The sequence below is a fragment of the Lagenorhynchus albirostris genome, chromosome 9 (genome assembly GCF_949774975.1).
Source record: "Lagenorhynchus albirostris chromosome 9, mLagAlb1.1, whole genome shotgun sequence".
Classification (NCBI taxonomy): domain Eukaryota; kingdom Metazoa; phylum Chordata; class Mammalia; order Artiodactyla; family Delphinidae; genus Lagenorhynchus; species Lagenorhynchus albirostris.
In genome coordinates, this window is record NC_083103.1 from 104,351,197 (window position 1) to 104,373,994 (window position 22,798).

Sequence of the window (22,798 nt, forward strand, 5' to 3'; positions counted from 1 at the left end):
CAGATGCCCCGGGCTGGTGAGCGGGTGGATTCCGACATGGGCTTCTTTTCCCTTCTCCTTTGTTGCTTCGATCGTCCTGTGATGAGCAAATCAAGTGTCCTTTCTGTGCCCATCATTTTGCTGGGCCAGGACTGCAGTGGCCACAGGCTAGGTGAAGTCCCCACCCTTGGGAGCCTGCGTATTGGCCGCACGCTGCCCACAGCCTCGTGGATTTTTTTGTGGGTGCTGACTTAACTGGAGAGAGTCCATCTAAGTACAGGGTCCCTTCATAGCCAGCAGCTTGAAGAAGGGGCCTTTCTCCAGTTTCACCCCTGGTATCTCAGTGCTATGTGTTGTACCGTTCTCAGCATCTCCCAGGATGACAAATGCAGTGTTAAGTTTTGGAATACACTCCTTGCTCTGTCGTCTCCGGTGGCCTTGAGCCCATGCTGAGTTTCTGGGGACCCTGGCCAGGATCTGATTGGAACTGGCATCGGGGAGCGGCCACGAGAGTCACGCCGGCTTTGTCTTTCCTCTTGGAAAGAAAGGCATCTTCGCAGTGCCATGGAATTGGCCCTCACCTTGGAAACCCGCTGCAGGTGCTGAGACTGTGCTTTCTTGCTTGAACCATCTCAGGGATATTTTATGGTCCTCATGACCACGGTGGCAGGATGACATCATCATGGAATTGAAATCCATCCCAGCTGGTGGTGGGTACACCGAGTCACGGAACCGGTGAGCCAAGAGCGCCTGCCACCAGTCCACGGCAGAGTTGGGAGTGGCACATGAAGCCAGCCACCCTTGTCTTCGTCTCAGGTCGGTGTCTCCAGCCAGTGACATCACCTCTGCCCCTTGACCTTGATCCTCAGCTGCAGAAGCACATCACCAGACGTCACGTGAGGGCCTTTCGGGGCCCCTCCCAGGACTCTCGGCCACCTCTTCAGCTTCATCCCCTGCCTTCCCGGCAAATCACACCCAACCTTGGCCAAATGAGGAACAGTCTTTAAAAGGAGAGCCTGGCATGAAGATTTATTTCTTCTCCGTCTGCTTCGACTGAAATCTCGTGCAGATTTTTAGATCGTTAGTATTGTTTTTGCTATTTATAAACGTGAACCCTTACCAGTAGCTTTTCTCCCATGAGGACCGCACTGAGCTGCCAATGCCACCTTCCGGCTTTGGATCTGTGGGTCCCCAGAGCCGGTGGGAGAGCAGGCCCTGGTGAGCGAGTGGCCGGCCGTCAGTGTGCGCTTGGGGAACCAGGTAAAGGGTCCTCGCCGGCATGAGGGTTCTGTGGTTGACTTGGACACAGTTTTGCTTGCTAAGCATTTAGCTTTCAGCCCTGGTGAGTTTCGTACTTAACAGGAGTAGGGTGACCACAAAGGTCTTTCCTATAGCATCAGATAAAATATGCCTTTTCCTTTTTACCTTCTATAAATTAGTGTTTTGGACAACCACTGACCTTGGGGAGGATATGCATCATTTGCACTAGTGTGCTTAAACCAGCAGAAAGTATGATATTTTCCGGGGCTTCTCTGTCTCCCCTCCTGGATTTTTGGGTGGTACTCCCTCTATACCTCCAGGAAGTTGGGTGGGGATGGTGGTGATCTGATTTGCCCCTGCACCCCACCCCTTGGGTTCTCCCCCTTTGTCCCTTTGGGGCTTCACTCTGTGTGCACCCCTGATGTCTGTCTGTCCTCCAGGAAGTCATCCCTTGCTCTCTTGTCTGAGCTGGCCTTGAGCCAAGATCCCACTCGAGCTGGCCGGGGAGAAGAGGCCATGAGAGTTGCATGGCCTCTGTTTGTGGTAGGCCAGCACCTGCTTTACAACACTGTGTTTTGTATGTGCACCTGTAAATGTGTTTACTTTTACGAAAGACAGGACAGGCAGAGGCAGGCACCAGCATCCTCCCTCTTCTGTTGGCTCTGCAGTCTATAGAGACATGGTTATGTGTAGGGAGAAGGTTATGTTTTCAGTTAAGCCCGAACGGATGGGAGCTCCCTGCCACTTGCTCCCGGGGGCCACCCAATCCCGGGCATCCGTGAAACCCCAGCGAGGGTTGGTGTGGCTTGTCCCGCTTTGCTGCTTTACTGGCTTCACTCCCTTTGTGACTTTGGACAGGTCACTCCCTGTCTCTCAGCCTCAGTTTCCTTATCAGTGAAAGGACTGGGTTAGGCAAGATGATCTCTAATATGCCTGAAAATGGAGCCAAGAGTAGGGTAATAAAAGGAAGTCGTCTAGTTACTGATTAAACAGCATTTCTGGGCTGAGTGGAGCTGGTATTCACAGTGCAGGGACGACCAGGGCCCTGCCTATGAGCCAGCGCCATGGCTGACAACTTGCTCCACGGCCAGGCTGGGGTGGCCCTTGGGCTCCGCTGTCCATGCTGTTGGCCACCTTCCCCTTCCCAAGGAGTTTGCGTTCCCGTATCCCAGAATACTTGCTCCCTGAGTTCTGGAAGCTGACCACAGGGAGGCAGAAAATCAGGATCAAATCTGCAGCTGCCATCCAGCTTCACCTTGCTGCCACCTTGCAAGGCCACCATTTCTCCCTGCCTTTCTGTAGAACGGCAGTGAGGGCACCAGTCATGCATGAGTCCAGGATTGTTGTGAGGCTTGGGTAGGAAAACAGTTGTGAAATTACCCTGTACATTGAAAATAAACATATGAAACTATTATGTTACATTTCTTCCAACACATATAAACATAGACAAACAGGGACTTGAGAGTCTGCCTGCCAATGCAGGGGACACGGGTTCGAGCCCTGGTCCGGGAAGATCCCACATGCCACGGAGCAGCTAAGCCCGTGCGCCACAACTACTGAGCCTGCGCTCTAGAGCTGCGAGCTACAACTACTGAAGCCCGTGTGCCTAGAGCCCGTGCTCCACAACAAGAGAAGCCACCACAGTGAGAAGCCCGCGCACCGCAACGAAGAGTAGCCCCCTCTCACCGCAACTAAAGAAAGCCCGCGCGCAGCAATGAAGACCCAATGCAGACAAAAATTAATAAGTAAATAAATAAATAAAACACTTGTTGCCTTTTCAATAAATCTCGAGATCCGGTGATGTAAGTCCTCCAGTTTTGTTCTTTTTCAGGGCTTGTTGCATTTCTATGTGAATTTCAGAAGCAGCTCATCAGTTTCTAGGAAGAGCCTGCTGAGGTTTTGATCAAGATTGTATTGACTCTGTAGGCAAATCTGAGGAGAACAGACATCTGAACTCTCTTGAGTCTTCCAATCCATGAACACAGGCTATTGCTTGATTCATTTCTGTCTTTTAAATTTCCTCTTACCAACGTTTTGTAGTTTTCAGCATACAGGTGTTTTGCATCTTTTGTCAGATTTTCCCAAAAGTATTTCATATTGTTGACGTTATTGTAAGGGTTTTTCATTTTGTTTTGTTTTAATTTCCAGTTGGTAATTGTTAATGTATAGTAGTACAATAGATTTTTAGATACTGATCTTATATCCTACAACCTTGCTAAACTCACTTATTATTTCAATAGCTCTTTTGACTTACAAAGCTGCAGTAATGGAGACAGGGTGGTATTAGCATACAGATAGACAAAGAGATCAATGGGATAGAATAGAGTCTGGAAATAGACCCGTGTATAAAGGGACAACTGATTTTTGACAAAGGTGCAAAGGCAATTCAGTAGAAAAGGGATAGTCTGCACAACAGATGATAGTGGATATCCATATGTAAAGGGGAAAAAAAGAAAAAAAAAGAACTTTGATCCATACCTTGCACCATTAAAAAAATTTTTTAACTCAAAGTGGATTCTAGACCCAAATGAAAAACCTAAAACATTAAAACTACTGGAAGAAAACATAGGAGGAAATCCTTGTTGCCTTGTGTTATGCCAAGATTTCTTAAATACAGCCACAAAATCAGAATCCATAAAGAAAAACCTGATAAATTGGACTTCATCAAAATGAAAAACTTCTCTTCTTCAAAAGACACTGTCAAGAGAATGAAAATCCAAGCCACAGACTAGGAGAAAACCTTTGCAAAATATATATCTGATAAAGGACTTGTAACCAGAATACAGTAATAAGAAACTAAGCAAACCAATTTTAAAAACTAGGCAAAAGATCTGAAGAGATACGTCACCAAAGAAGATAAACAGATGGCAACCAAGTACCTGAAAAGATGCTCAACGTCATTAGTCAGTAAGGAAAAGGAACTTAAAACCACAGTGAGATACCACTGTACTTCTGTTAGAACAGATAAAATGTAAAAGACTGACCACATCCAGTGTTTGATAGGATGTGGACAACTGGATTTCTCACACACTGCTGATGGGAGTGTAAAATGGTGCAGTCACTTCGGAAAACAGTCGGGCAGTTTCTTAAAGAGTTAAACGTACAGCTGTCATACAGACTTGCTATTCCACTCAAGGTATTTGCCCAAGAGAAATGAAAGCATATACCAGTACAAGGACTCATACAGGAACGTTTATAGCAGCTTTATTTGTAATCCCCCCTACCTGGAAACAACACAAATATCCATTAACAGGTGACTAGGTAGACAAATTGTGTTATATCCATTCAATAGGCTACTACTCAACACTGGAAAGGAATGCACTGTTAATATAATAAACATAGTAACACAGGTGAATCTCATATGTTGCATAAAAGTAGTGTTGAGTAAAAGTAGTCAGGCAGTAAAGAGCACATACTGTTTAATTCCATTTATATAAAGTTCTAGAAGAAGCAAACTAATCTTTACCGATGGGAATCGGATAAGTGGTAGTTTGGGGACAGGAAAGGGAGTCAGGAAGGAAAGGAGGAGGGAAGAGCCAGGAGGAAACTTCGGAAGGTGATGGATAGGTTCATTATCTTGATCATGGTGATAGTTTCATGGCTGTATATATATGCCAAAAACTGTACACTTTAAACATGTACAGTTTATTTTATGTCAGTTGTACCCCAGTGAAACTATTTTAAAAATTCCACAGAAGGTTTATGAGAGTAAGTTTTTTAAAAAATCCCAAAATAGAACTAAATGACAAAGAAATGTGAAGTATGAGAGAGGGGGAAAAAGCCAGATAGGCATGTAGAGGATGTACTCCTTTAAAAACATTTATTTTATTGGAGTAGTGTTGATTTATAATGTTGTGTTAATTTATGCCATACAGCAAAGTGATTCAGTTACATATATATATTCTTTTCCTGGTTTATTACAGAATATTGAATAGTTCCCTGTGCTATACAGTAGGACCTTGTTTATCCATCCTATATCTACTAGTTTGCATCTGCTAATTCCAAACTCCCAGTCCAACCCTCCCCTGCCCAACCCCCACTCCCCATCTTGGCAACCACAAGTCTGTTTTCTATGTCTGTGAGTCTGTTTCTGTTTTGTAGATAAGTTCATTTGTGTTGTATTCTATTTTTTTTTTTTTTTGGCTGTGCCTTGTGGCTTGTGGGATCTTAGTTCCCTGACCAGGGATTGAACCTGTGTCCTCAGCAGTGAAAGCGTGGAGTCCTAACCACTGGACCACCAAGGAATTCCCATGTGTCGTATTTTATATTCCACATATAAGTGATATCATATGGTATTTGTCTTTCTCTGTCTGACTTACTTCGCTTAGTATGATAATCTCCAGGTCCATCCATGTTGCTGCAAATGACATTAATTCATTTTTTATGGCTGAGTAATATTCCATTGTATAAATATACCATATCTTCTGTATCCGTTCATCTGTCGATGGACATTTAGGTTGTTTCCATGCCTTGGTTATTGTGAATACTGCTGCTATGAACATTGGGGTGCATGTATCTTTTCAAATTATGGTTTTCTCCAGATATATGCCCAGGAGTGGGATTGCAGGATCATATGGCAACTCTATTTTTAGTTTTTTAAGGCACCTCCGTACTGTTCTCCATAGTGGCTGTATCAATTTACATTCCCACCAACAGTGTAGGAGGGTTCCCTTTTCTCCACACCCTCTCCAGGATTTATTATTTGTAGACATTTTGATGATGGCCATTCTGCCTGGTGTGAGGTGATACCTCATTGTAGTTTTTTTTTTTTTTTTTTGCGGTACGCGGGCCACTCACTGTTGTGGCCTCTCCCGTTGTGGAGCACAGGCTCTGGACGCGCAGGCTCAGCGGCCATGGCTCACGGACCCAGCCACTCCGCGGCATGTGGGATCTTCCCGGACCGGGGCACAAACCCGTGTCCCCTGCATCGGCAGGCGGACTCCCAACCACTGCGCCACCAGGGAAGCCCTATTTGTAGACATTTTGATGATGGCTATTCTGACTGAGGTGATACCTCATTGTAGTTTTGATTTGAATTTCTCTAATAATTATTGATGTTGAGCATCTTTTTGCGTGCCTGTTGTGTTTCTGTGTGTCTTCTTTGTATATTTTGGAAATTAAGCCCTTGTCAGTCACGTCATTTGCAATAGATGATGTACTTTTAAGCTTTGGTGTTCTGAAATTTCAACATGATATCTTTTGTTATGTGTGCTTTTTCATTTATCTTTCTCACCATTCAGCGAACCCTTTCAATCTGAAGAGACATACCTCTCTTTGGTGCTTGGAAGTATTCTTCTAGCATTTCTCTGAGTACATCCTCTGCCAGACTCAGGAACTGGGCTCAGGTATTTATGGAAGATGGAGATGAGACAGGGAAGGGCATTGTTAGAAATCCCCAGAGCCCCATCTCCATCCCAAACAAAACTACTCCTACCCATGAGTCCCCCATAAGGGATGGGAAATCAGTTTCTCCAGACTTGAGGACAGCAGGTGCCAGAGGCTGGAGTGAAGGGGAAAACAGTCTCTTCTCTCCCATGTCCTGAATGGTAGTGGCTGGGTTTAAATCGCCCCACCCAGAAGATTAGAAAACTATTCTCTGCAGTAACTAAGCTATGCCATAGAAAAGGTCTACACAGCCTAGCAGTTGGGAGTGCCCAGAAAAATATCTGGCTAGCAGCTGAATTGTGGCCCAAAGTGAAGCCACCTGTGGACAAGCCATGCCCACAGAACTTCTGAACAACCTTTAGGACTTCATTCCTAAATATGGGTAAACAGCCACACATCCTCAGGCATTTGAGGAAAGCCTTCAACACGGAAGAGAAAGTCAACAACAGAGAAAAGTTACTCAATAGAAACATCAGGATGAGAAGATTTTGCCTCCAAAATTCATAAAATAAGAGAGAACTCTTGGAAATGAAAGTTTTGATAGCAGAAATGAAAAACTCAATAGAAAGATTACAAAACAAGATAAGTAAAGCAGAGGATCAGTATAATAGAACTTACAGAAAGAGAAAGAGAAAATGCAGGGGAGGACATAATCTACAAAATAATACAAGAAAGTTCCCCAGACTGAAAGATACGAGTTTCCAAATTCAAAGGGCAGGTGGAGAGCTCAGTGTAGTGAAATTTAAAGACCCAATTCAAAGCATTTACTCAAGACTTTCAGAGAAAGCTAACAAATCATGAATAGAAAATAATGGATTTGTACTATGATCATATTTCTCCAAAGCACAACTAGGAGCTGGAAAACATTGAAGCCTTCAAAATTCTAAGTGCAAATTATTTGAAACTTATAGTCCTATACCCAGCCAAACCCAGAATTAAGGTCCTTCTAAACATGTGAAGTCACAAGAAACGTGCCTCTCTGGAAACTACTGAAGTATGTGTTCCACCCAAATGAGGTAAGCCAAGAGAGATGAGACATGGAATCCAGGAAATAGGGGTTTTAACACAAGAGGGAGTTGGGAGTTCCCCAGAGGTCCAGTGGTTAGGACTCGGTGCTTCCACTGCCATGGCCCCAAGTTCAATCCCTGGTCAGGGAACTAAGATCCTGCAAGCTGTGCAGTGCAGCCAAAAACAAAACAAAACAATGACAAACCATACACACAAGAGGGAGTTGAAGGAACTTCCCAGGATGATGGTGGACGAAGTTCCAGACAGCAGCGACGGGAAAGGACAGAGTGCCCCCAGGAGGAGAATGAAATGAGAAGTTCTTTGACAGGCTTTATATGTGGAAGATTAGAAGAACATTACAGTGCTCTTAGATTGTGTGGAATGACTTGGGTATATGTTAAAAAGAAATCCAAGTACATGAAGGTTCACAGCAGGAAAAACAACTCAGTTGTAGTGAGAAGCAAACAATAGTGAACAGTGTTTTCAAAGGCTAATAATGAAAACATACAGTATGGATATAATTTTTTTTAATTATTTTTTTAAATTATTTTAAATTATTTTTTTAAATTTTTAGCCCCATAACTATTGGGAGGATGGGTGAGAGACAGAGAAGGAAGGACATTGAAATCCACCCTATCATAATAGGAAATCAGCTGATTATATTTTATATAGATGAATCACGTTACTGGTATTGGCATATTATTTAGAAATATGGAGACAAATTCCAGAACAAGCAGCTTGGAAACATTTTAAGTGCCTCTGGGCTGTGTTTTTTATTTTCTTTTAAAAAATTTATTTCTTTTTGAGATGTAATTGACATAATAAGATGTACACCGTGTTGATTTGATACATTTATATATTGTAATATGATTACCATGGTAGGGTTAGCTATGGGATGTATTTCTGTGTTTGATATTAGATAAAGTCACAAATATAACCAATTAGGAAACTAAAGTTAGAGAAGCGAATATCCAGATGGGGCAGGAGTGGGGAGAATCTTCCACAACAGTGAGTAAATAGGTAATGTTTGAATGTGACAAATCATGAAATGGCAGTTCAAGGCCATCATTTACAGTTATGAGCTTAATACCAAAACAGCCACATCTGTAAACTTAAAAATGGCCACATCTGTGGAATTTGGGGTAGGGCTACTGCTTTTATTACACACCCTGTTGGAGTAGGTATGAGGCAGTTAACTCTAAAAGGGCCCAGCCCGGGACTTTCCTGGTGGCGCAGTGGTTAAGAATCCGCCTGCCAATGCAGGGGACACGGGTTCGAGCCTTGGTCCGAGAAGATCCCACATGCTGTGGAGCAGCTAAGCCCGTGCGCCACAACTACTGAGCCTGCGCTCTAGAGCCCACGAGCCACGACTACTGAGCCCGTGTGACACAACTACTGAAGCCCGTGCGCCTAGAGCCTGTGCTCTGCAACAAGGGAAGCCACTGCAGTGAGAAGCCCGTGCACCTCAACGAAGAGTGGCCCCAAGCTCGCGCGCAGCAACAAAGACCCAACACAGCAAAAAAATAAAATCAATAAAATTAAAAAAAAAATAATCATAAATGAATAAAAGGGCACAGCCCCTCCCCGGGTTTAGGGCAGCAGATAGAGTGGGTGCCGGAGGGCGGAAAAGTTGCCTACCTGTCACCGCGTGCTGCAGACACCTCACCTGCCCGCCCGTACTCATGCCCCCCTCTTCCTGGAGACCCCCCGCCATCCTGTTTGTTGAAAGTTTTGTTTGTTTTTCACGCTCTTGGGTCTGAGCCTGGGTGTGGATTCCAGTAGAGCCCTGGCCTTCTCAGCTCACCTTGGAGTCCTGGACTGGGAGCCTTCAGGCTCAGGGCAGAGCCGCCCAGTTTACTGACTTCTTTCTTTTGGCCGGTTAAACATTGGTGGAGCAAGGGTTAGGGTCAGGGCATACAGCGCAGCTTGCCCGAGGCAATCCTGGCCCTGCGCTGGGCCCTCTGTCCCCACATCTGTGCATCCTCCTGTGTCAAAGATGATTCATGTAGCTGACAGCCTCAATGACTGGGGTCAGGTGGGCTGTTTGTTTCCCTTTTATTTAAACTCACAATTCTTAAGCAGCACGTGCCTGGGGATGCATGGAGGGGAGGCCACTGCTCCTTCCTCCTGGCTTTTCCTTCCTGGGTGGACCTGACAGCGTGGAGAGGTTCTGCCTGAGGCCGGGGGTTCTGACCGGCAGTGCACTGATTTCTCTGTTCAGAACATGAATGGCTTTGAGGAAGGCGTGGAGTTCCTGCCGGCCAACAACGCCAGGAAGGTGGAGAAGGGCGGCCCGCGGCGGTGGGTGGTGCCCGTAGCCGTGCTGGCTGGCCTCCTGGTGCTGTCCCTCATGGCGGGGCTCCTGGCGTGGCACTTCCAGTGTGAGTGGACCCTCCTCCAGGGGCCCACCCAGGGCCGCCTGCTGTGAGCGGGAGGGAGGGAGGGTGCGGTTTGGGGGGAGGGAAAGGAGGGCTCCTCCCACGGAGAGGTGAAGGGGCTCAGGGTCTGCTCCCCCGGGGTGGCTGAGGGCAGCTGTGACAGTGGGGGGACAGGAGGGCGTGTGTCCCTTCCTCTGACCGCCGTCTTTCACTGTTCTCTCACAGACCGGAACGTGCGGGTTCAGAAGGTCTTCAATGGCTACCTGAGGATCACGAACGAGAACTTCCTGGATGCCTATGAGAACTCCAGCTCCACTGAGTTTGCAAACCTGGCCAAGAAGGTGAAGGAAGCGGTGAGTCCCGTCCCTGGGCAGAGCCCAGGCCCTGCTGTCGTCTCTGGCATGCGCACCCTCGCCCAGCAGAAAGGAGGCTCCCCTCTGCTCCCAGATGCCTGGGCTGGTGTGCGATGCGGGCTCCCGGGCACCTGGGAAGGGACCCCGGGTCCCAGGAGGGAGGGAGCGGCCTGGGTGGGGGCCCGGGGTCATGGGCGCTCTCTGGACCCCCATCAGCCTCCTCTCCTTCCCTCAGCTGAAGCTCTTATACAGCGGGATCCCTGTCCTGGGCCCCTACTACAGGAAGTCAGCTGTGACCGCCTTCAGGTGGGTGCTGGAAGGCCGGCGGAAAGGCGCTGCTGTGGTGCAGCGTCTGGGCCCTGCGGAGTGATGCGGCCGCGAGGTCCTGCCTAGAGAGCCAAGGCCCCAGTCCTTGTCCTGACTTTATCTCCAAAGTACTTTTGCTTTTGCTAGTCTGACGGAATCCCTATGGGTGCTGTGTGGCAGGTGGCATTGTCAGCCCCTTTCGAGCTCAGGAAGCAGGCTCTAGAAGCTGCGGCTCAGTGCGCCCAAGCTAGAGGCAGAACCCAGACTCCATTCCAGGATTCTTCCCGCTCGTGAGCCTGAGCTGCACTGCCCCCCGCAACACAGCACGTCTGCTTGGGCGTGAGGCTGTGAGAGGAAGAGGCCCAGGCCTCGGGCTCGAGGGATCAGCAGGTGGGTGGGTGTACAGGAGCCTGGGGGCCGGCCCGGCCTGGAGAAGGTCTCTTGGTGAGGCCCCTCGGGAGGCTCTTAATCCTGCCCCATCTCCAGCGGGCACCTGGGAGGGCGTGGGCCCCGGCACCTCAGGCTCGCCCCTCTCTCCCCAGCGAGGGCAGCATCATCGCCTACTACTGGTCGGAGTTCAGCATCCCCCAGTACCTGGTGCAGGAGGCCGAGCAGGCCATGGCGCAGGAACACGTGGTCACGCTGCCGCCCCGAGCCCGCGCCGTGAGCTCCTTCGTGCTGACCTCAGTGGTGGCCTTCCGTGAGTGCAGGGGCGCCGGGGCGGGCATCCCAGGGCCAGTGCCCAGGAGAGGAGACTGCCTGCTGGCCGGCCCCTCCCTTCAGGGCAGTAAGGAAGCAGGAATACGGAAATAGACACATCAGTAAATGCTTTACTCTCCCTCTTGCTCTTCAGCCACTGACCCCAGAAGAGTACAGAGCACCCAGGACAGTAAGTATCCGCCCTCCTCCCAAAGGAGAGGCGGGGGGTATGTGGCCAGATGCCCCTTCAGTCAGGGGGGTCCCCCAGAGTCACATGGTGGTGATGGCCAGCACATCCCTCTGCCTCTCCCGGGCCATGAGAAGCCCCCTTCCCAGTCTCTCCCGGGTCCAGAGCAGCCTGGGACGCCTCAGAGGGGCCAGGTCTGGCTGCCTCTCCACCTCAGGCGGGGGTCCTGGTTGCTCCCCTCGTGGCCCTGCCCAGCTCTGCCCCATATCCTCTTGCCCCACACAGACAGCTGCAGCTTTGCCCTGCACGCCCGTGGCAGCGAGCCGACCCGCTTCACCACGCCCGGCTTCCCCGACAGCCCCTACCCGTCTCACGCCCGCTGCCAGTGGACCCTGCGGGGGGACGCTGACTCCACACTGAGCCTCACCTTCCGCAGCTTCGATGTCGCGACCTGTGATGAAAGTGGCAGTGACCTGGTCACTGTGTATGACACCCTGAGCCCCGTGGAACCCCGGGCTGTGGTGCAGTGAGTGTCCCGGGCAAGTGGAGGTGGGCAGCGGGAGCCTGGCGGCTGCCCGTGATAGGCTGGGCCTCCGGAATGACTGCAGTGGAGGCTGGAGGTTCAGGCCGCTGCCAGCTTGCAGGCAGCAGAGAGCAGGCGTGGCGTGGTCCTCGGCCCGAGCTGCAGGGGAGCATCTCAGAGGTGACTGTCAGCCTTGGCAAGGATGCCGGAGGCCCACAGGTCCCTAGATGCTGGGCACTCCTTCACCTGTCTTTTACCTGCCGGAGTGGAGGTGCCACCTGCTGTTGTATCCCTCCTCCCTCCTCCCTCCTCCCTCCTCCCTCTCCCTTCCTTCCTTCCTTTTTTTCTCTCTTTCTCTCTTTCTTTCCACGAGACTTGTGGGATCTTAGTTCCCCGACCAGGGATTGAACCCAGGCCCTGGCAGTGGATGTGCCGAGTCCTAACCCCTGGACCGCCAGGGAATTCCTCCACCTGCTGTTGTAAATGAAGGTCTCGTTGTTACTCAGCGATAGTGAGGTCAACAGTTGAAAAGATGGGGCCACACAGGGCCATATGGGGAAGCACCAGGGTCATCAGGAGGCAGAGGGGGCTGGAGGAAAAAAAAAAGAGCCCTTGCTGTAGATTCTCCAGGAAAGGCAAGGCAGGGCAGGGCAGCACCTTCGGACCGCCTGGTTTGAATAACTCCAGCGGGCTCTGGGCCCTAGGGCTGTCTCCAGTCTCTGGTACCTGGGTGATCAGGGTAGGTGGAGAGTGGCCTGGAGCAGGGGACCTCCACAGAGAAGGTGTCGGGGTGTGGGCTGTGGATTAGTCTGCATGTGAAAGTCTTGCCCCAGTCTTTACTGTCTCCAGGGATTGGCTAGCCCTGGGGGGTGGGGCTGCCTTTCCAGGTCAGCAAGCCCCAGGTATCAAAGCATTGAGGTTATAGTAAATAAAAAGGCATAGATAGCAGGTACACACTACTATATATAAAACAGATAAACAAGGACCTCCTGTAGAGCACAGAGAACTATTTTCAATATCGTGTAATAACCTACAATGGAAAAATCTGAAAGAGAATATATCTACGTATAACTGAATCACTTTGCCGTACACCTGAAACATTGTAAATCAGCTGTACTTCAATTAAGAAAAGGCATACTGCACCTGCTGAGGGTGCCGAGGTGAATCGGAGGCTGCCGGTGGGGGTGACCTGCCTTCACTCGGCTCCCCCTGCCGCTCCCGACTCAGTGGACCAGAGCCTCCCACTGCTGCCTGTGGAAATGAGCCGGGCACACGTTTCACAGCTAATAAGGTCTAAACTTCAGGCCCAAACCAGGAGGGAGCCATCTGCCGCCACAGCTTCACAGCCAGGACTTCTGTCTAAACACCCTTTTCATGCAGGGTTTCTTTCTGTTTCTCTAACTGATTGACTGTACAACAAATGAATACCTGGTCCTGGGCGGCAGGGTGGAGAACAGACAAGCACGAAGAGGACAGACGCCACTCATAGTCTTCCTATCTGGAAATAATCACTGTTAAATGTGTGTTGCACGTTCTTATAGAATTTTTTGCTATGTGTAGGTTTGTGTATTTATTTTTTAAAAAGGGTTATGTGGCACACATGGTCTTGTTATGTGCTTTGTAAAGATGGCGTATGTTAGGATCATCTTCCCAGGTGAGTAGCGTGTCTCTGACTGTCACTGGTAATGGCTGCAGGCTGTGGCGTTGCTTAGTGCACATGACACGCTCTTTGGCCCTGAGGCCTCTGGAGCCTGAGTGCTGAGTCTGAATTTCAGGCCTGCCACATTTTTTTCTTTTTCTTTTTTCTTTTTTTGGCTGCACCGCACAGCATGTGGGATCTTAGTTCCCCAACCAGGGATTGAACCCATGCCCCCTGTGCTGGAAGCACGGAGTCTTAACCACTGGACCACCAGGGAAGTCCCCTGACACTCCCCTGGTGGTCCAGTGAAGTGGACCACCATTTTTTTTTGAGGGGAGGAGATTTCTTTTCTCCATTTCTTTATTTATTGACTCTTAAATTTAAAAAAATTTTAAACTTTATTTTAATTTTATTTTTAAATTTTATATTGGAGTATAGTTGATTTACAATGTTGTGTTAGTTTCAGGTGTACAGCAAAGTGATTCAGTTATACATATACTTATGTCTATTCTTTTTCAGATTCTTTTCCCATATAGGTTATTTCAGAGTATTGAGTAGAGTTCCCTGTGCTATACAGTAGGTCCTTGTTGATCATCTATTTCATATAGAGTAGTGTGTATATGTCAATCCCAACCTCTTAATATATCCCTCCTCCCCTTCCCCCTTTGGCAGCCATAGGTTTGTTTTCTATGTATGTGAGTCTGTTTCTGTTCTGTAAATAAGTTCGTTTGTATCATTTTTTTTTAGATTCCACATATAGGTGATATCGTATGATATTTGTCTTTCTCTTTCTTCACTTAGTATGGTAATCTCTAGGTTGATCCATGTTGCTGCAAATGGCATTATTTCATTCCTTTTTATGGCTGAATAATATCCCATTGTTTATATGGACCACATCTTTATCCATTTATCTGTCAATGGACATTTAGGTTGCTTCCATGTCCTGGCTATTGTAATAGTGCTACTATGAACATTGGGGTGCATATATCTTTTTGAATTATGGTGTTCTCTGGATATATGCCCAGGAGTGGGATTGCTGGATCATATGGTAATTCTATTTTTAGTTTCTTGAGGAACCTCCATACTGTTCTCCACAGTGGCTGCACCAGTTTACATTCCCACCAACAGTGTAGGACGATTCCCTTTTCTCCACACCCTCTCCAGCATTTCTTGTTTGTAGACTTTTTGATGATGGCCATTCTGACTGGTGTGAGGTGATAGCTCATTGTGGTTTTGATTTGCGTTTCTCTAATAATTATCGATGTTGAGCATCATTTCATATGCTTTTTGGCCATCTGTATGTCTTCTTTGGAGAAATGTCTATTTAGATCTTCTGCCCATTTTTTGATTGGGTTGTTTGGTTTTTTTGATATTGAGCTGCATGAGCTGTTTGTATTTATATATTTTGGAGATTAATCCCTTGTTGGTCGCATCGTTTGCAAATATTTTCTCCCATTCTATGCGTTGTCTTTTCGTTTAGTCCTGCCACTTATTAACTGTGCAGTCTTGGGTAAGTTACTTCACCTGTTTTGCCTCTGTTTCCTTATCTGTAAAATGGGGATAATAGTATTTAATGGTTGTTGTGACGAATACCTGAGTTAATGGATACAGAAGCACTAAGGACAGTGCCTGGCGTGTTCCTAGTAAGTGTTGGTAGTTGATGCCGTTACTACTGCTGTTGTTGCTATTATTTGGTCCATAGTGTGTTTAATGAGTCCTCTACTGTTAGGCGTTCAGTGTTTCTGAGTTCTTGCTGTTATAAACAGAGACAGTCTTTTGAGGAGATCCTTACTCAGGTAGCTGGTTGCCTGTGTGGGGAGGGCTTTGGGAACCCACCCTCGGCCCCTCTGCTGGGTTCTGTGCTCTCATAACGCCCGCCCTTCTGCCCCGCAGGCTGTGTGGCACATACCCTCCCTCCTACAACCTGACCTTCCTCTCCTCCCAGAACGTCCTGCTCGTCACGCTGGTGACCAACACCGAGCGCCGACACCCCGGCTTCGAGGCCACGGTCTTCCAGTTGCCTCGGATGAGCAGTAAGGGGCAGCCCAGGAGGGGACAAGCCTCAGGACCACATTTGACGCTCAGGCTCTCCTGGTCATGGAGTGTCTGGTGCCCAGGCAGGAGCTTGAGGGAGGCTGGCCAGCTCCTCAGGGCTCTCGGCCTGCCTGGGCCCTTGGTCCTCACGCCCTCCCCCCTCCCCTTCCTTTCAGGCTGTGGAGGCGACTTGCATGCAGCCCAGGGCACATTTAGCAGCCCCTACTATCCAGCCCACTACCCGCCCAACATCAACTGCACCTGGAACATCGAGGTAGGAGCTGTGATGGGGGGGAGGAGGCGGCTAGAGAAGGTGGGGGGGACAAGGGACAGGGAGGGGGAGGGAGGGGGAGGGATGCTCCGGGGCAGCAGGAGAAAGCACGATGAGTGCCTCCGGCCTCCCCTAAGGTGCGAGTATGGAGGCCGCAGGCAGGGCAGGTCCGGGCAGCATCCAGCAGACCCGGGCTCACACCCGCCTCCTGGTCGGCGCCTGATGTGACAGAGGGACCTGGGCCTGGGACTTCCCTCTCTGGCCGTGGCTCGCTCTGGGCAACGTGAGAGCAGGGGCGCCGGCCTCTTAGAGGAGCCGTTGGGACGAGGCCAAAGGCTGAGTGACACTCAGAGGACGCGCTTGCTGGACGGCAGGGACAGGCGTCTTGCCGACGGGGCACCTCACGCCGTCCAGTCGATGCTGGGGGAGGAATTTCCAGCCTTCTTTAGTAACGTAATAGTGTGTCTCGCTGTTTGCAAGTCTGGAAGGTCTTCCAAGCATGGAGCCTGGATCCCTCCTGCCACGTCCTTACTGCCCCCGTGGGCCGGAGGGAAGAACCCGGCAGCCGTGCTCCCGCCATGGTCCTGGCCCCGTGGCTGCCACGGGCCAGCCCGGACTTAGGAAGGAGCGAAGCCGCAGAGGGTCAGCAGCATCTCTTTCCCCAGGTGCCCGACAACCAAAACGTGAAGGTGCACTTCAAAGCCTTCTTCTTGCTGGAGCCCAACGTCCCCCTGGGCTCCTGCTCCAAGGACTACGTGGAGATCAACGGGGAGAGGTGGGTGTCGGGGGAGGGGGAGGGGGGCTGCCCCAGCCCCGGGGCGGGTCCTCTTCCTCCCGCTGAGGCCCCTGCCGCCCCCAGGTACTGTGGAGAGAGGCCCCAGTTTGTCGTGAGCAGCGGCAGCAGCAAGATCACCGTCCACTTCCACTCAGACCAGTCCTACACGGACACCGGGTTCCTGGCCGAGTACCTGTCCTACGACGCCAGTGACCGTGAGTGACACGCTCGGGAGGCGGGGCCTGGCTGGAGGGCGGGCCCGCGATGAGCTCTCTGTTCTGCATTTTATTAGCGCTGTGCTCTCCTGACCCTAGGCCACCGGAGCCGGTAGGATGCATTATCAGTTGCTGTAGTAGCTTTCTGCGGGGGGAAAAAAGGCTACCTTAGATGCACTTGTGAAAAAAGGCCGACAGTGAATGCCGGCACACACCGTGTCCTTTGGTCCCCGGGTGCGGCATCTCAGGCCGAGGACCCCCGAGTTCCTTTGGTCTATTGTCCCTATGGTTCTGCATCACTTTGAGAATCTGTGCTTGTCTCTGTGTGTCTTTGAGCACCTATAGGATTAACAGCATGCTTTTGAGACACATTAGAACATACTGGGGCTTGAGTGGTCACACTAACTACTCCTAGCTTTGGAAATTCTGTGATCTCTACGGAAGAGGTCTGGCAGTTTCCGTGACCTTTAATTTCACCGTCCGCTGTGAAACCAGTTCTTCCACGTCCATGGTGATTATTTTGTTTCCACCCTGCATCCTAGAATAACCTTTTGGAAGTCACTTTTACTGCACACAAACGTCCAAATTTAAGTTCAAATTCAACTACACGACTCACCACCAGAAGTGTAATTAGATGAACAAACCGCTTTGTTAAGTGACTGAGCTACCTGTGCGGAAAAGTGACAACGGCCTCCTCTCCATTTTGTTATCTGCCTGATGACATCAGTTGTCAGACACATTCCAATTTCAGAAACATCGGAATGTGGAAAATGTCTTAGAATTAAGGGAAGCTGGTGATGCCGTGTGACACTAGGGTGGGACACATCAGCCGTCTGCAGAGCTGCTGCTGCTCCGCCTTGCCGACGGGGAGCCTGGCGCTCGGGGATGTGGCTGACCAAGGACACGGGGCAGTAGAACTGCATGCGCACCCGCCAGCCTCTCTCCACTCTGCCCGGGGCTTCCCGGGGTTTGGTCATGGGGGGAGGGAGAGGGACCTCGACTGGCCCTCGCCCGCTAGCTGTAGGAAGCCCCTTGTCACAGCTCAGCGGACCCAGAGACCCCCAGCTGCAGCCTCGCTCCTCTGAGCTGGAGGCGGGGCTGGGGGTCGTGGACTTGAGGCCCGCCCTGTCTCTCTGCAGCGTGCCCGGGCAGGTTCATGTGTAACACAGGGCGGTGTATCCAGGAGGAGCTGCGCTGTGACGGCTGGGCTGACTGCACCGACCACAGCGACGAGCTCCACTGCCGTGAGTCGGGGCTGCCAGACCCGGGTATCCTCTGCCCTTGCTGTGCCCGACTTCTGCCACCGACCCTGCGGCGGGATGGCCCGAGGCGGTGGGGGAGGTTGTTCCCGGCCCAGGGCAGACGACAGGCCGCCTTTCCTCGGGCTCCTCCTGGGGGCCCCCTTTGGAGCAGGCGGTGCTGAGTCAGCTTCCACAGCCAGGCGGGACGTGGTCCCCAGGAGCGCGGTGCCCCAACTCCTGGGAAGAGCGGGTGCTGAGTGAGCCTCGTGTCTAACTGCGGCCCCTCGCCCCTCCAGAATGCAACGCCACCTACCAATTCACGTGCACGGACAAGCTCTGCAAGCCCCTCTTCTGGGTCTGTGACTCCGTGAAGGACTGCGAGGACGGCAGTGATGAGCAGGGCTGCAGTGAGTGGGGCGGGGGGTGGCGGCTGGGCTCCCCGCGGCCCTCTGCTGACCCGCCAGCCCCTGCTGAGTCCTCGCGCTTCCCCAGGCTGCCCGCCCGAGACCTTCAGGTGTAACAACGGGAAGTGCCTCCCGCAGAGCCAGCAGTGTGACGGGAAGGACAACTGTGGGGACGGGTCCGATGAGGCCAAGTGCGACCACGGTGAGGCCAGGCCCCGCCCCCTTCCCTTGGGCGCTTGCCTGCCACACTCACGTGCAGCGGGTCCAGAGTTCAACACACACAGACCGCCCTGCACACTGAGTGTGCGAGAAAGGGTGTCGGCTGGGCACGGGTGCGGATGAGGGGGCAGGCCCAAGAGGGGCGTGAGGGGGAGGGACCATCAGCCTGGGTGCGGGAGAGAGATTGATTCCCTCCCCCTGCGTCCTCCTCCGTGAGCAGTGAGCACCGTCACCTGCACCAAACACACCTACCGCTGCCTCGACGGGCTCTGTGTGAGCAAGGGCAACCCCGAGTGTGACGGGAAGAAGGACTGTATCGATGGCTCGGATGAGAAGGACTGTGGTGAGCAGGGCTGCTGCATACAGTTGTGCAGGTTGTTCACTGTGCAAGGCGCGTACGGAGGTGGGCATTATGTCAGCGCTTCACTCACCCAGCTCTGCCCTGGTGAGAGGGTGTGTCTGCCTGGAGGAAAGGATAACTTTGCTGATTGGCACCCAGGCACTGCCTCACAGGCAGTTCTGGTCCTGGAGGCAAGGCCCAGGGCAGCTAGTACGTCAGGGCCTCTGTGGCAGGGCTGGTGTCCTGGCCGCGGTGCTGGGCTGACCCCCGCTCTGTAGACCTGGCCACAGGGGCAAGTCCTGGAGCCCTCAGCAGGGTTTTGTCCCCACCCCGCCCATACTTTAATTTGCAGCCTCTTGTGTATTTCAGAAGCGCTGGCCGTAGGTTACATGTGAGCAGAGCAGCAGCTGTTCTGTGACTTCACGTCACCCATTGCTCTTCCCTCAGAGCTGTGTCCTTCCGCATGCAACAAGAAAGTCTGGGCAAATGACACCCAAATTAAATCTAAGCAAACCATCAGATGTCTGAAGGCCCCTGTGCAGGAGCGGGAGGTGGGGAGTGAGGGTTTTGAATTTGGGGGCAGGGAGAGGGGCCAGGTGGCTGCCCCGGCTGCTGCTCCGGTGGCGGGGCTGGAGCCCCACTGTGACTCCCGTCTCTGCGCCTCCCAGACTGTGGGCTGCGGTCATTCTCCAGGCAGTCTCGGGTTGTCGGGGGTGAGAACGCGGACGAAGGTGAGTGGCCCTGGCAGGTGAGCCTCCACGCCCGGGGCCAGGGCCACGTGTGTGGGGCTTCCCTCATCTCCCCCAGCTGGATGGTGTCCGCCGCCCACTGCTTCGTCAACCACAGAGGATTCAGGTACGCCATGGGCCGGAGCGGGGAGGCCTCGTGCCAGCCCTAAGTGGGGCGCCCCTTCATGTTTCCTGGGGTGGAAAGGCCCTGTGTCTGTGAGTCGTGCCCAGGTGAGGCAGGGCCGGGACTGGAGGGGTGGCAGACCCCCCAGGATGGGGCTTAATAACAGAAGTAATAAAAATGAGTGTTTATTGGGTGCCCCTCTTGTCCAGCGGGATCTCAGTGCCTCTCCTAACAGCCCAGGCAGACGGGTCTGAACACGTCCCCGTTTTACAGAAACGGAGGGTCAGAGAGGTAAGGACATTTGCCTGAGGTGGTACAGCTTTTAAGAGGCAGAGCCAGACTGGGGCCCATGTGTGTGGATTCCAGAGCCGGTGCGGTCAGCCCCTGCACGGTGGAGACCCCTCGGGACCCTTTCATTCACCGCCTGGCCCTGGCTTGCCAGGCCACTGCGGGCGAGTTATTCACCTTCCTAGGCCTCAGGCTCCTGGGTGCTGACGGTGACGCTGTGCTTTTTACGCTGAGAGGTGTGAGAAGGGAGCGCGGGGACGCACCTGAAGCGCTGAGCCCGTGCCTGGCGCACAGTAGGTGCTCAGCCCGTCGTAGCCTCAGGTCCACGGCAGACCCGAGCCCGGTGCAGGGAGGGGCACCAAGCATGCCACTGGGCCATGCCGGCCTCTCAGGGCGGGTGGGCAGGGCCAGGCTTAGCAGGAGCAGGTGGCCCAGCGCCGGGGCTCTTTCTGACTTAGGTCCAGCCCGCCCAGGCCCTCTGGCCATCGGCTGCGGGAGGGGGACTGAGGGGACAGCTTGCTCCTGGAGACTCGGGCACAGGGGTCCCCCTCACCCAGGGCTTCCTGCCGGGCGCCTGCCCTCCTGCCGTGGGCAGCTGCGTGGGAAGGGGACCCAGGGTGCCACGGTCACCCCTTGGCCAAGAGAGAGCGGGACCACCATGGACTTCCGGGACAGACAGGACCCATAGCATGATGTAGGCCTAAGGCCAGACACTGGGGCCGGTCAGACAGGTGCACGTGCTGGGGGTGATGTAACAGCAGAGGCTTGGGGGGAGTGGGGTCAGTGGTGGACCCCGGGCGCTGCTGGGCTGGTGAAGTGCAGCCTGGTCCAGCCTGCCCCGCTCTTCTCACTCTGTCACACTCGACTCCACTCTGGGCAGAAGCGACCTGCTTTCTTCTTGGGGTGATGGGAGCTTACTTCAGAATTTTTAGAATGAACTTATCATTTTGGAGTGTGGACAAGTTGCAAAGATAGGACGCAATTTCCCCATACCCCCGCCCAATTTCCCTTGATGTTATCATGCTGCTTTTGTTAGCACCGAGAAACGAGAAACTCACGGTCCCTTACTAGGAACTTGCCTCCGGGCTGCCTCGGGGCTCCCCCTGGGCTCCCCCCCAGGCTCCCTGGCACCGGTTTCACACCAGCATCCTTTCTGCTGCAGGAGTTTGTCCAGGTGCCCCCTCTGTGTCTGTTGTCCTGTCCCCCCAGCCTCCTCTGGTCCGGGACGATTTCTCAGTCTTTGTGTGTTTTTTGTGACCTGGACAGTCTGGAGGCCAGGGGCCCTGTAGAGTGCCCCCACCTGGATGCATCTGAGGTTGTTCTCCTGATTAGACTGGGGTCATGAGTGTTTGGAAGAAAGTCACGTATCAGCAGGTAAATGATGTCAACGTGGCTTATCTCTGGTGATACTCAGCTCATCTCAGTCATCTGGTTAAGACGGTGATGACCGCTCTCTCCACTCGGAAGTGTTTCCCCCTTCTGTACTCTATTCTTTGAAAATGAGTCAGTGTGGAATTGCTTTGTAAGGAAGCTTTGTCCCTCTCTCCCATGTATTTAATCATCTATTTATGTTTGTAGGGACTCGTGCATATATTTATATTTCGGGTTGTAATCCAGTACCGTGTTGTTTACTGTCGCTAGATTATTCCAGAGCCGACCACTGAGAGCTCTCCAGGCTGGCGCCCGGCTCCCTAGGACATACCCCCATTCTTTTGTTTTTCTGAGCCACCTCCTTGCTTTCGGACACCACCTGGTACTCTAGGCTCATCCTGTATTTTCCTGGTCCAGCCCTAGAACTAGGCATTCTGTGAGAAGAAACCAAGATCTGGGTCCTCTGCACCCACACAGCCGCCACAGTCCCCGTTCCTAGCCCCGTCTGCAGGGTGAGCTGGGATGTGCGTGGACTTCCTGAAGCACCTGCCCCTGGGCCCTGCCCGGCTTCTTCCTCTTTCCCTTGCTTCACCTTTTCATTTCTCATTTCCTTTTCCTTCATCTTCTCCTGCTCAGCAGTCTTACTTCTGCCCATTAATGCCCTCAACAGCCATTGCTACCATTGGCACCGGGAGAGAAAGCTGAATTAGACTTGGTCCCTGCACTTCCAGACGTCCCAGGGTAGGGGGACAAGTTGCGATACACATGTGCACGTGGTAAGGGCTGTGCCAGAGCTGGGGGGGCTGCCGAGGGCCCAGTGTGTGGGTTGGGGCTCCCCTGAGTGCTGGGGAGGGTGGCTGCTAGGAGTGCCTTATGGGCAGGGTGTCTGGTCTGCTGCTGAAACGTGAGGGTGTTTGTCAGTGGACCAGGTGACTCAGACCTTCCAGACAAAGGGAGGGTTGTGAGCAGGGACAGGCAGGGAGGAAGTGTGCCAGGACCTGGAGTGCAGGTACTTTGGACACATTTCTGAGTCAGCAAGCGATCCCAGGGTGTTACCGAGAGGTGGCATCT

General features: G+C 52.0%; 1 protein-coding gene across 1 annotated transcript in view; it reads left to right on the forward strand.

Moving 5' to 3' along the window:
* ST14 (ST14 transmembrane serine protease matriptase) overlaps positions 1-22,798 on the forward strand; it is a 37,538-nt gene that overhangs the window by 10,919 nt on the left and 3,821 nt on the right. The window contains exons 2-16 of the mRNA XM_060160776.1: positions 9,854-10,013; positions 10,236-10,363; positions 10,599-10,669; positions 11,212-11,369; positions 11,523-11,558; positions 11,841-12,081; positions 15,611-15,750; positions 15,928-16,025; positions 16,688-16,797; positions 16,882-17,012; positions 18,152-18,256; positions 18,550-18,660; positions 18,746-18,859; positions 19,097-19,219; positions 19,885-20,071. Coding sequence (XP_060016759.1) covers positions 9,854-10,013; positions 10,236-10,363; positions 10,599-10,669; positions 11,212-11,369; positions 11,523-11,558; positions 11,841-12,081; positions 15,611-15,750; positions 15,928-16,025; positions 16,688-16,797; positions 16,882-17,012; positions 18,152-18,256; positions 18,550-18,660; positions 18,746-18,859; positions 19,097-19,219; positions 19,885-20,071 — 1,913 coding nt within the window. The remainder of the gene's footprint in view (positions 1-9,853; positions 10,014-10,235; positions 10,364-10,598; positions 10,670-11,211; positions 11,370-11,522; positions 11,559-11,840; positions 12,082-15,610; positions 15,751-15,927; positions 16,026-16,687; positions 16,798-16,881; positions 17,013-18,151; positions 18,257-18,549; positions 18,661-18,745; positions 18,860-19,096; positions 19,220-19,884; positions 20,072-22,798) is intronic.